General features: G+C 37.5%; 1 protein-coding gene across 1 annotated transcript; it reads left to right on the forward strand.

Annotated features, from left to right (window-relative positions):
- Positions 1–482: 482 nt before the first annotated feature.
- DLX3 (distal-less homeobox 3) lies at positions 483–13,359 on the forward strand. Its single transcript, XM_034415460.3, has 3 exons — positions 483–1,272; positions 3,637–3,827; positions 12,077–13,359. The coding sequence occupies exons 1-3, from the start codon at positions 942–944 to the stop codon at positions 12,422–12,424; spliced, it is 870 nt and encodes a 289-aa protein (XP_034271351.1). The 5' UTR covers positions 483–941; the 3' UTR covers positions 12,425–13,359.
- Positions 13,360–15,292: the final 1,933 nt, after the last annotated feature.

The following is a 15,292-nucleotide window of genomic DNA, read 5'->3' on the forward strand; positions in this document are numbered from 1 at the left end:
CTCTTAACAGAATGTAGTCAAAGATAATTTTAACTTTTTAAAAATCTATTTGCTTTTGTTGGGGTGGGGGCTAATGAACATTTATATTGTACTTCCCAAATGAATAATGGTGGCATAATCAAGTGTTAAGGAGATGCAAAAGAACGGCTATTTTTTTTTTTAAAGACATAATGCCCTGTGTGTGTGTGTGTGTGTGTGTGTGTGTGTGTGTGTGTGTGTGATTTTAGAAACCCCAGCTGGAATAGAACACATAGGTCTTTTGGAAGTAGGCCACCCACAAATAGAAAATATTTGTCAGTTCCTAAATCTGAAATGCACCTTAATGTAGATGAACAAAATATGCTTCTCAGCACATCCACAAGCGAATTTCCCCATTTCTTTCCCCCTTTCAATATATACTTCCCCCTGCCATCCTGCTAAATCTTTTTCCCCAAATAAAGAGGGGGAGGGGGTTGAAGAGAATCCCCTACTTCTGGCATCTCACGGAGTTCCACGTTCTCAGGAGAAGAAGGAGAAAGAGGTGCTTGTGGGGGTAGTAGTGGGAGCGTATTTATTTTCTAATCCATTCTTTTTTAAAAAAAAAAAAGTATAGAGAGATAGGAAGAGACAGAGGGCGGGAGGGGAAGAGCATGTTTTGCCTTTAAGGCAATATTTCTGGAGCCAATCGGAATGTAGCATCCACCCTTCTCTGCTCCTTAATTAGAGGGTTTAAGCAAGCTGGCTCGGTTGAATTTCTTACACATTTTCTCTTGAGGACGGCAGTAGCAAGAGCAGCAGCAGCGGAGGCAGCAGAAGAAGCAACTGCAACAATTCTTGGAACCATGGCTGAGTAAAAAGACAACTCAACAGGAGGTGAAGGTGGAAAGGATTTGCTCCAGTTAGTTAGTTCTTTCGTTTTCTGGATCAAGCTGTGAACCTTCCATTGGTGAGCTCTTCTCATCATGAGTGGGCCCTTTGATAAGAAGATTAGCAGCATTTTGACTGACCTTTCCAGCTCAATCAGTTGCCAACCAGGCACCAAAGATTCTCCTACGCTTCCTGAATCGTCCATCACGGACCTGGGATACTACAGCACCCCTCATGCTCAGCATGAATATTACCCCAGCCAGCCTTATACTCAGCCTATGAATCCCTATGCATACCACCCCCAGTTTAACTTCAATGGGATGGGGGCGACGGGGACATACTCCCCCAAACCTGACTATCCTTACAGCACTTCATATAGGCAATATGGACCTTTCCGGGACCAGCAGTTACCGAGCCAAGAAACAGGTAAGGAAGTTTTTTTTATCAAAATCCAGAGTATGCGAGTTTGAGTGGATGACTGTCCCTGTTTTGGGCTTCAGGGAAATTAAATGTCTTGAAATCTCTTGGAATGTTTCCCCAACTCTGTTGGGGACATTTTAAACAATGTTGTATGAATATGTGAATGAGTGTGTATGAGAGAGATACTCCCTTGCCAGAAAGTATTGTCCTAGTGGAAAGAAATGAATGGTGTCCCTTTGTGTTGTTACATACAAAACATCCAAACTTTTCTGGTACTAACCATGATTAAATCATTGAATGGCATTCTGTTCTTCCTTCCCCAGGTCTTCCTTCAGAGTTTTGTGCTTCATATAAAACATACACACAATTCACCTGTGAAAGGCAATTAAGGCACACGTGAAATCAATTTTCCTCCTTTCTTTTTCCCTTGCCCAATTCAGATCTGTGTTTTGCTTCTTGCGTCAGAAAGACTTAAACAGCCTTTCTCCCCCTTTCCCTTTAACTATTTTTTCTGTGTTCCTGGGTGAGAAAAGATCTGCACGGTTTTTTCCAATTTTGTATGTTAGTTTATGGCTTATTTTTTAATTTGCAAAGTGCAAATGCTACTGTTGCAACAATACCTTAAATTCCATCTTTTGTTTAAGGAAAGGGGGGGGTGTTTGAATTTTTTTCTTAAAGAAAAAATAATGCTAAGCCTGAAACTTTTTTTCCTAAGGCAAAAAAAAATCTAGTTTCCCCTTCTCCTTAAAAAAAAACCAACCCCCACATTTTTCTAAAACGGTATTTTGCCAAATGTGCTAATTTTTTTTAGTAGCTTGTTTCTCTCCCACACAGAGACTTGTGATGTGTGCAAAACTTGTTATTTTGCTGGTTAAAATCTTGATACCAGCACCCACAATTTGATGCGTGTGAGGGCATCTGTTTATTTTTATGAATTAAAAAAGAGAGAAAGGAGTAACTTAAAAGTTGGAAAAGTGAAAGACAGAATACACAACTGTGAAAATAATGCTGTAAACATGAAAATGATGAATTCTATCTTTAAACAGAACTGGCATGTAGATTTTGGCTACAACCGTCTGAGGCCTTTAACTTACACCCTCATTCCCCACAAATATTTCAGGAAGGGAATATGGGGTTGTGTGGTTCCAACTGTCCCGATGTAACCAGACAATGCTTCCTGCCAAGGAGGAAAAAAATACATCAAATACATCTAGTGAGGCAGAAAATAAATTGTTTAAAAAAAAACAACAGGAGCTGGGTCAAAATGGAAGAATGGAGAAGTCAATTTTTGAGATAGAAAGTTTTAAGACAGAGCAAAGCAGCTACGCTGTATCCTGCAGTGTACATCTGTTGAACTCTAACTTGATCCTTTTAAAAAAATCACCAAGGGAACAAAAAAAAAAAAAAAAAAAGAGGGTAGGGTAGGGTAGGGTAGGGAGGAGAAAAAGGAGAGCCTAAAAGAAAAAAAGAATTGGAGGAAAAATAATAAAAAGCTGGGGTGCGGGGGGGGGAAAGATATTGAACAAAAGAAGGAAGGAGAATTAAAATTTTATTTTCAAAAATCTTTTTTTTTTTTTAGTGGAATTCCACCTTGTCCTAATTGTTCAGTAAATTGGATAGTAGAAAGCCTCTGAACTTTAGTTTATTCTGATTTATACCAACAAGCAAGCAATGATTGATTCAAACTAGCTTCATACAAACTACGCATAGCTGCCCTTTGATAAGAGTTATGTATGAGTAAATTACACCAAGAGGCTTAGTTTTAACATATTTGCTCAGCACATCTCCTGCAGAATCCTTTGCACAGTCCTTTAAGACCCTCTTTCATCCTTAGTCTGAATCTCCATGGAAGAGAGAATTATCCTTGCTAGATAGGAATGTGGAAGTGGAAGTGGTAAGATAAAGGCAGATGCTGGCTGCGTCTTTCAGCATCTTGTTTGTACTCCGTAAGTGCAGAGAAAGAAACCAGACAATAGGGAGATGGATAGCAAGTCCTTGAAATTATTTCAAGGACAGATTATTCTGTGTGACATTGCTGGTAATTAATAGAAGCAATTGATGTATCCTTGAAAAGAGCAAAAGTTTATAATTATAGGATAATTATAGTAAATTGCTTTTCTTAAAGGGATCATTCTTTCATCACATAAATCAAATTGTCCTTCATGGTCCTATCCAGCAGTTCAGCAGCTGAGAATTAGTATTCCTCTGCTGGAACAAAGCACGGATTCTGCAGCTGGAGCAGATAAAGTTATTTTATCAAAGCAAAGGTTTAGAAACCAGCAGTATTTTCTTTTTGAGCGTCACTGCAACACCTCCTTCTGCTATTTGGATTCTTTCCCCCAGCACATTTCTTTTGTCTCACTTTTGTAGTTGCAGTGAAGGAAGAACCTGAACCTGAAGTGCGAATGGTCAATGGAAAAGCGAAAAAAATCAGAAAGCCTCGCACAATTTATTCTAGTTACCAGCTGGCTGCTTTGCAAAGGAGATTCCAAAAGGCACAGTACCTAGCATTGCCAGAGAGGGCAGAATTGGCTGCACAACTTGGACTGACCCAGACTCAGGTAAAACTTTAGAAACAGGAAGGGAGACTAATCAGAAGACAGAAAAAGTGCACGTTCTGTTTTGTTTAGCCTTTCATCTTTATTTTGGGAACGTGAGTGTAAAGAAATGTACATCCTTGAAACTCTGCCCCCCCCCAAAAAAATTCAGGGAGCTAGAAAATGTAGTGCTTTAGACCTCGAAAATTAGGAAAAATCCACAGTGTATTTTGAAAAAAGGAAAAGAGCAAGTTAAATTTAAAAACCCAAGGATAACAATTAATTTCAGATGCTCTGTCTAACTTTCAGTCATTTTATTTTTTACTTATTTCATAATCATTTGGGGTTTTCAGACTGGTTGAATTCAAAACAGTTCACCAACATCTAGTTATTGAAGTTCCTCCGATTTATCCATTCTTCTCTTTTCTTTGAGTTTTGTAAATGGTTTTTCCATATTTGCCTTCTTGCTTCTTTAAATATGCCACTTTATCTGTGTGTACACGTGGGTTTAAAAACAAGAGAGTCTGCTGTTTTTCAACACTGTTAACCATTTACAGTAGATAACTGCATGCGGAGAAGTTAAAATGTGTGGATTCTATGATAACACAATATTGATTTAGGATGAAGGGGATCGCAGATATGAGGTGGTGAGTTCCTCTGTTGTCATATAGAAGACAAACATTATGTCTTTTATGATGACAATAATTCTAATTAGAGAAAGCATGAGCTACCATATGTACAAAATGTAATAATGGAACCACGGTAAGCAAGCTGGGGCAGAACAAAGATGGGAAGGAGTGAAGTCATTTTTCTCTGTCCTTTTAGTCCTGTAGCCTACTTGTACCTGGCTGCAACCCAAAGATCCAGAATGGTATGCTGACTAGCCAGAGAGGCGGAGGAGCATTGCTGCAGGAAACATGTGGGTGGGGCAAGGCAACCTACAGTATGTGTTTTGGCAGGTTCCCCCTTTTTTCCTCCTGAAGCTAACTGAGCTTAGGCCAAGAGAATTGATGACTGTGAGAAGGAAGTTGGCTTGAGTGGAAAAAGAATCCATTGTTAGCCTTTAAATGAACATCAGCAGGCCAACTGGTTATTGTGGGCCTCGGTGAGTCTAAGGGCTGCTAGTTGCCATTTGACAGAAGGAACAATATTCCATGTACTATGTTTTTATTTACTGTGGATAGATGTTTCTTTTCAAAAACACACACACACACACAGGTCTTTTGCACCTTGAAAAGGGATCTCAAACTCACATTTTGCAAAGCGGGAACTACTGTCGAAAGACAGTTAAGATGCAGAAAATCTTAATGGGTTCACTTTTCAGAACTGTGCTGAAGAGGGAATTTTAGGAAGTCCTTATTTCTATGCAAACTCCACTTGCCTGAATTTCCCTCTTCTTGCTTAGCTGTCCATGGTGAGAAGACACAGCTTCTTCGCCACTTCTCTGCCTGGGAAACAACAATTCACCAAAGTGCAGGTTAAGATGACAAGGTGGGTCTAGGGATTCTTGTTCAGGAGTGCCTTGCTCAGAATCTCTCCAGATCTCCTGGACTTCAGTTCCCAGTTTCTCTAGCAGGCCTCGCTGGTAGACATTGCCCATTTTTTTTGTAAAAATAGAAGCCATAGAGCCATTACACCACTGTATTAAATTTACTGATTTGAGTGGTATTTCACTTTTTCTTAATTGCCTCAGAGCAAAGTTACAATCTTTTGCAAAATTACTTGGGAGCAATTAAGATGCAGAAGAGTTCTGGGAAATCATGAATGGATACATGAGCCTGCAGTCTTAGTACATTTACCTTGGAGCCTAGCTACTCAGTGTATTGTATTTCCAAACAAGCATGGATAAGATCTGTCAGATTGAAAATATTTCTAAAGTTCTTCATTTTTTTTGATAAGAGCTAAAACAATGAGGTAATATATATATGGAACTGAATGCGGCCTTTTTAAAGTAACATTCGGTACTCATCTTTTCCTTAGGAAAAAATAGCCGGACTCAAGTAAAACAGCACTACGGGCAAAATAAAAATACTAGTTTTCAAATACATGAAACCATTCAGAAGTGACTACTAACTTTGTTTGTAATTCTATAGATATTGCCCAGGAATAAATCTAAAAATAAGTAATTCTTACTTTTAATGATATCTCTATTTGGGGAATGTAGGCAGAATTGGTAATAGCATTTTCTTTTTTTTTATCAACAAAGTAGTGGAAAGGAAACTGTCTAATTTTCCAAAGCAAGACCTAGGGGATGGGTTCCCACATGCTGGCTTTAACCCAAGGGTGGGTTTTTTATTTTTTTTAAAAAAAGTTTTAATTGGTGACTTAGCTGTATCTTCATTTGGTTAATTTATATGCTAGTGTATTGTGAGAATTCAGAAAATGGATTAATTGAATACTGAAGCACAATGCATAAACGTAGCCAGTAGGCACACAAGTTTTCACTATAATTATAAGTGTTTTTAAAATACATAAATACCTTCTTGCAACATCCAGTGGGATAATAAAGCAAGATGCATCTTTCACTGTTCCCTTTGGCTTTATTCAAGGATACGCTGAACTATAAATGGTTTATACCGATTAAGTTTACACGACGACATGGTCAATTTTATTTTAGCTTGACATGTTGTGAGAGCCCAAGCTACTTGTCTCTGCTATATAGGCAATTTATAATCCAGAGAAAATTAATGGTTTACCTAAAAATAGCAATGGGAAACAAAGACAATCCATCAAATATCTAAGGCAGACCAGACAACTTAGATTTGTAGGGAAGATTTTTGGGTCCAACATTAGGCTACTATCCTTTTATCCAAATGTCTCCTCTCATTTATCGTAATGCTCAGTCAACTGAATTCAAAATGAAGCCAAAAGAAAAGGGAAGAACAGAAGGAACAACAGGCATACGCCATCCCCAAACAAACTCTTATATTTTCATCTGTAGCCCTTGATGCTATATGTGAGGTTGTATGGCCCTAGAATGAAACAGGATTGCAAGTTTAGGAGTTTAATACAAGGCTAAAACTAGATGGGTCTGAAAATTCCCTTTAGTAAATGAATAAATAAATATATATGAGGTTAGACATACCATCTCTTGCCTGCAAAAATCCAGGCAACCATGAGAAGGCAGCCAAGAGATACAAGAAACTTTACTGCCATCTAGTAGTCATCCAGATTAATGCAGCCTAGATATGTCTACATGAAAGAAAAAGAAAAATAATACACAAGGATGGATTGTCAAAAAGTGACTTCTTAGGCAGGGATGAAATAAGAGTAAAATATATTTTTTGATTGTCAGGGCTTAACTTTTAATCAGAATGTCATTCAATAATAATGTAAAAATTATAATACAATTAAAATATATTTTTTAAAAAAACCCTAAACTGAGCCTATCCTCACTAGATTCTTCAATCTTAGAATCTATTAAATTATATGAAAAGTATCATCTATAACAAGAATGCTTTTTTCACCATTCATTTTTTTGCAGATTGTTCTGAAATAACTTGAACTAGATGGTCATCTTAGGTTTTAAATATTTAACACATTTCTATAAAAAGAAATCCATATGAGTAATATGTGTATTTATATTTAGTTCCATAGCTAACTATTAAAGATCCTCAAAGTAAAATATTATATCTTTTGGATATGTTGGCTTGAAATTGGTTTAGATCAGGGTGAAATGCTCCCGGTTCGGACCGGATTGCCTGATCTGATAGCGATGGCACCGGGTGGTTTGGAGAACTGGTAGCAAAAATCTCTGCCCTCCCCCCCTGTGCCCAGCTGACGCGTGGGATCATCAGAGGCTTTTTAAAAAAAAATTAAAAGAATTTTTTCTACAACCTCTTTGGCCGAAAAAAACTTTTAAAAGAAAAAAAAGCCTCTGATGATTGCACAGCTCAGCTGGGATCGTCAGAGGCTTTTAAAAGCATTTTTTAAATCACCACTTCGGCTGAAGAGATTGTAGAAAAAATGCTTTTAAAGAGGTTTTTTTTTAAAAAAAAGTTAGCCATGCCCACACAGGCACATTAGCCCCCCACCAAGCCATGCCCACAGAACCGGTAGTAACAAATTTTACATTTCACCGCTGGTTTAGATAAAAATGTACTTTGCACTGCATTTTTGGGTTGATATAATCATTAGCTGGATCTGGACATAGTCATGGATAACAGACCTTTTGAAAGAAATTAGGTTAAGCACAACTTATTTGAGTTCCATTTATTGTAATGGATCATCAACTCCCAGAATTCCCCAGCCAACATGGTCTCCAGGCAAGCAGAATTCCCAAACCAGCAAAGTCTGTACATTTTAAAAGTTGCCAAGTTAAAGAACATAAATTTAAATAGGAGATAAGATTTAGTGTTTCATTTTAAATGATGGAAAGTTCCTTTTAGGTCAGAAATCAAAGTTTTTGTACTACTCATTTGACTTTCTCTCAGTAGTAGTAGCCACCATGGCCAACATCAGGACTGGTTGGAATTATAGAACGACATAAGAAATGCTCAGGGTATCATTTTAATATACAATATTGATAATCTGGTAGATTTGTCCAGAAAAAAAAACAAAACCAAATCCTCCGGAATGAACCTTTTATAAACTGAAGGAATTCTGTCTTCCGCAGAGGTTTCCTGAAATATAAATGTAAAAATATTTTTCCTTAGTTCTTGCTCATATAGTTTAATTTGGCAGTGGCTGGCATTTGCAGAAGATTGATTCAAAGGCCACAACATACATAGGCCATGAGAATGGCTTTTTCTTTTCTCAATTATAATTCAGAAAAAAAGGACATACTGGGATGGTTCCCAAAGTAGAAAGGTATCATTTATCATAAGCTTAGATTTTAGGCAAACCTGGCTTTAATTCTGTGGAGATGTTACCACTTAATGAATGTTAGGAAAACTACCTACCTTTGTGGACTCCAACTAAAATATTCTGGCCTTTTGCCAAATGCTCACTCACAATGCTCAAGATGATATTCCAAAACAACATGTGTGATTTGTGATACATATACACACACCCAGCCAAGCTGGCTTCCTCTGTTTCAGCTCCCACATTCAGACATGAAGCTGTCTTGTGTGTCATCCTCTCCCACAAGCCTTCCCTCCTTAAGCAGGTCATGAGGGGCTGGTAAAGAAGCTGGACTGGAATGTGGAGCCAGCCAAGCACCCTGAGGACAACAAGGCTGCTTAATTGCTTTGATCTAAATTAAGGGAGCAAGTTGGCGTGCTTCCGGATTCTGATAGGTCAAGAGCATAGCATAGTGGTGGCAACCTGACACATCGAAAATTGCACCCAACAAAATGCTCTCGGGGTGTACAGATGAGTTTTTGTTCCTACAAACACAGACTGCCCCATGACAGTCAGGAAGGAATTTTCCCCTAGGGTCACCATGGTCACTGACCCAAGTTTTTTTCTTTAGCCTTTTTTTTTTCAGGGGGGAGGGAGGGTAGGAGATGGCCTGATGCTTTGCTCATTTGTCTGAATCATCTGAAGTTTTTCCCATATGGGATGGGTTTTGTTCATGTTGAGTATGAGGTAGCCATGTGATTGTCAAAGCAAGAATTTCCTCCCCTCCCCGGGTGACCACCAGAGACAAATTGCATTTTGTTTCCACGCTTAGCTTGCTTGAATCATATTGCACAATGTTGCATTAAATGTACGATATCTACTGTTTGCCTAAATGCATTGTCTAGTGTGAATTTCATAACCCAGCCTCCTCCCGAGGTATTAGAATATACTTACAGCCATCTATAACAAATGAGATATAGTCCCTCACTTCTAGTGCTTTGATGAATTTGGAGTAAAAAAAAAAAAGTCAACTTTAGTCTTGTGGAATATTCATTTTAATATCTATAGAGATTTTCAATCATCTAGACATGGTTGCCCCAAAGATGCTTTTCAAAAAGGCACCTGGACTTTTTTGGTTTATTCCTTGAAAATGGCTCGCTTCTCATTCAAGAAGCGAGTTCTGGATGTTCTGGATGAGAAGCGAATAAACCAACAGAGTCCAGCTGACTTTTGGAAAGACATCGAAGGATTCATTTTAATAGAACTCCGCAAACTTCACCAGTCAGAGCTTTTTGCTAGCAACAAATACTCATAATTAAATAATTATGAACCTGAGAATCTGCTCTGAGGTCAGAACTATCTGAAGTTTGCTCCCTTTTCATATATTTTCCACCCCACCCACCTCCAATTTTAATTACTTTAAAATTTCACTTCTGTAGTAATATTATGATAGACATTTTATTAACTCTATTGTTAAATTACTGGGAATATTTGACAGTTGATCTTTGCCCAACAGATTGGCTTTTTTCCAGCAAAAACAAAAGTCCCATGAATATGTATATTTCCTATCATAACCGAGACCTACAGAGCAAAATGTAGTTTTCTTTGGACATGAGGGGGAGCTCTTTCTTTAATCTTGTAGATTTGAATGATATCTCTGAGTCTATCAGTTGTGTTTCCACCTCCACTTTAGCATTTTCCCTTGGTTTTTTTTTTTTTTACTAGCTCACATACATGTATGTTTGCTTACATTCAGCATAGTTGCTCCCTTTATATATTTTTCACCATCTAAAATGGAATACTAATGGAAGAATCATCTATTAATTGCAGTTCCTTTACTAGAAAAATATTCTAACACATTGTATTTTTCCACCTTGAGCAGAAGTAGATTTGATGCACTTTACTAGAACTAAAAAGGTCCAGAAATGCCTTTTCCCTTTTGTTTGGGATTTTGATAGTTGAAGTCCAGATATATAAAAAATATGAGACTGGAAATTGTTCCTCTGTTATCAACAACTTGTAAGGATTTTAGATTATTTCAGATTAAATCATCTGGTCTGTTCTTGTGAGTTCACAATCCTATCCTATTGCAGGTTAAAGAATTATCAGCCAGTCAATATAGCTGCATTTTAATTGACTGCACAGAATAAAAACCTGCCAATTCCAAAGCAATAGCATTTAGACTTATATATCACTTCACAGTGCTTTACAGCCCTCTCTAAGCAATTTTACAGAGTCAGCATATCGCCCCCATCAGTCTGGATTCTCATTTTGCCCACCTCGGAAGGATGGAAGGCTGAGTCAACCTTGAGCCAGTGAGACTCAAACTGCCGAACTGCTGGCAGTCAGCAGTCAGCAGAATTAGCCTGCAATACTGCATTCTAAGCTCTGTGCCACCATGGCTCTTCCATTGATTACCAACTGCAGAGAGATTTCCCCTGCCCCCAGAAGAAAAATCGATGTTTCTCAATTACACAAAGCAGACTTTGTTCCCAAGTTTCCCTGCTTCCTTGTTTTGATTAGGAAGAGTTTCTGTCTCTACTATCTTTGATCCTTTATTCTTTCTTCCCACCCGCCACCCACTTCCTTTTGTTTTACTTATACTCTTTCTCTAGAGTGGGATGTAGATGGAGTCACACAACTCTACAATGGTATTGGGAAGATTTCCAGCCAGCTAGGCCACTATTCCAGCCCTGCCCTAAGTTTCATCATGGCAGCCTTCCCAATCCCAATGTTTAGCATCCTTGAAAGACTTGTAAAACCTTTTGAGCAAGCTTTTGTCACCTGACGTTTTTGCAATGAGCCACAATTCCCTGCTTCTATTAATACATTGGTTGGTAGACCATTTTAGAAATTGGCTTGTAGTCCCACTTTTCAAAAGGAATGGGGGGATATGTTATTTTCTTGTACAGATTCCTAAAAAGAGTTTAGAGCAGAGATTGCAATTACCCCTGTGATTTACTCTCACAAACTTTATGCATTTTAGGATTAGATTGACGAATAGTAATTAGATTCACTGTTTATGCTAAGTCAAAACTAAACAAAACAAAGGGTTGCCTAGCATGGCCTCTACAGTCAGGCATAATTGTAGTTCATGATTTAGTGCAATTTGTGAATCCATATCAGATCTTTGAACTGTCTAATCCAGTCTTTCCAAACATATCTGAAATACAAGGATTTGAGCCTGTTATTTGTTTCATGAAAAGTCTTGAATCCACTGAGCCACAGAGCTCTCCTTGGACTGGACAGGTAATACTTTTCCTTGTGTTGATGGAGGAAATGCAGAGCTTTATCTTTGGTGGGGAAAGGGCTGGCATAGAATAGAATTAGAATTAGAATTAGAATTAGAATTAGAATTAGAATAGAATAGAATAGAATAGAATAGAATAGAATAGAATAGAATAGAATAGAATAGAATAGAATAGAATAGAATAGAATAGAATAGATGCAGCCTACTCTACAAATTAAATAATATTCTCTTTTTCTTGCAGGTTAAAATTTGGTTCCAGAACCGGAGGTCTAAATTTAAGAAATTGTACAAAAATGGAGAGGTCCCCTTGGAACACAGCCCGAATAACAGTGACTCCATGGCTTGCAATTCTCCACCATCTCCTGCCCTCTGGGACAGTAATACTCATAATAACCCAGCCAGCAGGAGCCAAATCCCCCAGCCACTCTCTTATACCTCTCCCACAAACTACCTGGAAGATCAAAATTCTTGGTTCCATCATCAAAATCTGAATGGGCCTCACATACAACAACAGGGACCTCCGCCCACTGCTGGCTCTATGCATCACCCATCTCCAGGGCCTCCTCCCAATCCTGGAGCACTTTATTAACCTCCTTTCCCTCCTCAATGAAACCAGTGGAGCAGGAAAAAAGGAATGAGGGAGCCAGAGAGGGAGAAACAAACAGAAGGCAACAAGTTAAAACCCTTTGATACGTTTCACAGAACATGTACACATTCCATCTCATCTTGGTACCAAGCGAACTACAGCAGGGCTAAGACATTAGGGGAGACCTTTGGGGGGGGGGTTTAAAGAAATGTGAAAGGGAGGGAAACTATTTGCAGCCCATGTTGTATCTCAATCAAATCAGTTTCATCAAGAACTCTGTTACCCACTTCCTGGATGATTTCTCTCTGAGCTAATTGTTCCCAATTTCCAGCTGGGTAGCTCTCAGCATGGTTAGAGAAAAGCAAAGACCTGCATGACAAAGGAGGGAAAAAAATGTCCTTTTTTCCTTTTGGTTTTGCTTCGTTTTATTGGTTGATGGCCTCTCCAAGCAGACTGGTTTTGAGAGGTATCAACTTCATGTGTCTTCTGAAAGATTGGTATGGCCGCAAATACCAATCAATTATTCATGTCTATTACAGGAATAGGCTTGAGCTGTTAGCTACACATGTAGTTGGGAATGGGAACAATGTATGATATCCAACTCTTTCTCATTCTGCATACCACCTTGGAAATAATGTTCCACTGGAAATTATAGCAATGTTCTACATAAGGAAAGGGAGAGGTAGATGTCAACAACTATTAATGTGATAGATTTTGTAATCACTTTAGGGTTAAATTCACTTCATAGCCAGATTGATGTTATACAAAACTGGTCAGTATATAGTGTTAATTTACAGTAGTGCTACTGGCTAGCACAAAAAAAGGATGAGGGAACCCGGGGAAAAAACAATACTGACCCTAATGTTTATTTTGGATTTATACGGAGTGCACTGTGGGATTTATTGCAGATTAAAAAAGAAAAAAAAAGTAAAATTAAACTTTTGTACTGGTTTTTCATCTGGTGATGGGGAAAAAAAAGTGATCTATATTAGCCCCGGTTAATAGTCTTGTCTTGAGTGTTTAGGGCAGATACTTCACGCCATAAAAATAAATGAAGAATTCTAATACACAAGGGAACAAAAAAAAAATTAATCCTTATAATTCTCAGCACATACTGTTAAACCAAGGGTTTTTTGACAATTTTTAAAAATAAACTCTAGTAGCCTGATTTACTTAACATTAAATCACAACTCAAGGTTAACAAACCAGAATTCCTGGCTTCATTCAACATGCTAAACCAGAGCTTAGGATGTTACAGTGCAGATAGTGCTTCATTACCACAACTGAGCACAAAATTTCTATAGCGAAGTGACAGTTTTCAAGTAAGTTTTGCCCCATTTTAAGACCTTTCTTGACACAATTATTAAGTGAATTACTGCACTTGTTAAGTTAGTAACAACAAACACAGTTGTAAGGTGAATATAGCTTCCCCATTGACTTTTTTGTCAGAAGGTTGCAAAAAAATGATCACACAACCACCATTAATATGACTCAGCTGCCAAACATCCAAATTTTGACCATGATGCTGCAATGATTATGTGAAAAACAGTCATAAGTCCCTTTTCTCATTGTAACTTTGTACAGTAACTAAATGAAAGAATTGTAAGTCAAGGACTGCCTGTATGGGGTCACACAAGGTACGAATACCATGCTTTGCCCAATTAACTATCACGGGTTCATAGAAAAATAGTAAATAATCCATCAAAGTTAACAAACTACTATAGATGGGTTTGTATGGCAATCTAGGTTAAAATCAACCAAAGCATAAACCTTAGCACAATTGTGTAAATATGACCTAGGCTAATATATTTGAACATATTTAAATATATTTAGCCACATTTGAAGCTCTTCAATCAACTGATAAAGTTATATTGTGGAAGTGCTAATTATGGATAGAATTGGGACATCAAAGACACGGATTCTCTGCTCCAGGCCAAGTATAGAAAACTAGGCTGACAAAGTTTGTCTCAAGGAATGGAAAGGTCATGAAGAGGGGGAAAAGAAAGTGCCAGTCATCTTAGGTAATTCCAGGTGTACTATAGAGTAAGACTACATATTCGTTACTCCATTTCTTGAATTTGAGCCCACTGATATCAGTGGAATTTGTTTTCATATAACTATGAGGAGTGCACTGTAGGAATCCTAATTTTTGCTTTGGTCAAAAGCAAAATCTGACAACACGATGACCAGGGGAAATAACACCAAAGTTTCTTTGCTGTCTTAGTCTCTGCTTATTCCAGCATCAAACAAGAGTTACTTCAGGTTGGAATTTAGAAATATCCCAAAGAATAAAAATAACACAAACATTTGATTCCAGTTGAGAAGCTGACCTTCATTTAGTTTTTTAAAAAAAAATGATTCAGGAGAAATATTTAAAAGTTAGGGAGATATTTAAAATACTTCAGAATAATTTAAGTTATTTTTTTAAAAAATAAAGTAATAGTTGTGTGTTGCTCTAAAGTTATTTTAAGCTATTATCACAGAGGAAAGCTTATTTTTTAAAGCAAAAGCCAGAACAAATCCATCTTGGATATTTTTTAAATAAAGCTGTGTGGGTTTTTAAAAGAAAAAATAAGAGCTATAACTTGAATAAGCAATCTCTTATGCTGTACAGTGTCAGGGTTCATATTTATGTTGCCTGGTATAATAAATAAGGAGAGTACGGTGAGGGGAATGTATATATGGCTTTATATAAATCATACTTTAAATTTAAAAAAAACTTTTTTCTTTTTAGGGAAATTTTAAAAAAAAACACCATTTCACTGAGATGGAAACTTTGCTTGAGATTCCTTTCTGCTTTGGTAGCAAACAGAAAACCTTTCTGTATAATATTAATAAAATATTTTTTGAACCTCACAGAATAAGACTTTT

The sequence above is a fragment of the Pantherophis guttatus genome, chromosome 4 (assembly GCF_059756535.1).
Source record: "Pantherophis guttatus breed Tessera chromosome 4, ASM5975653v1, whole genome shotgun sequence".
In the NCBI taxonomy this organism is placed as follows: Eukaryota; Metazoa; Chordata; class Lepidosauria; order Squamata; family Colubridae; genus Pantherophis; species Pantherophis guttatus.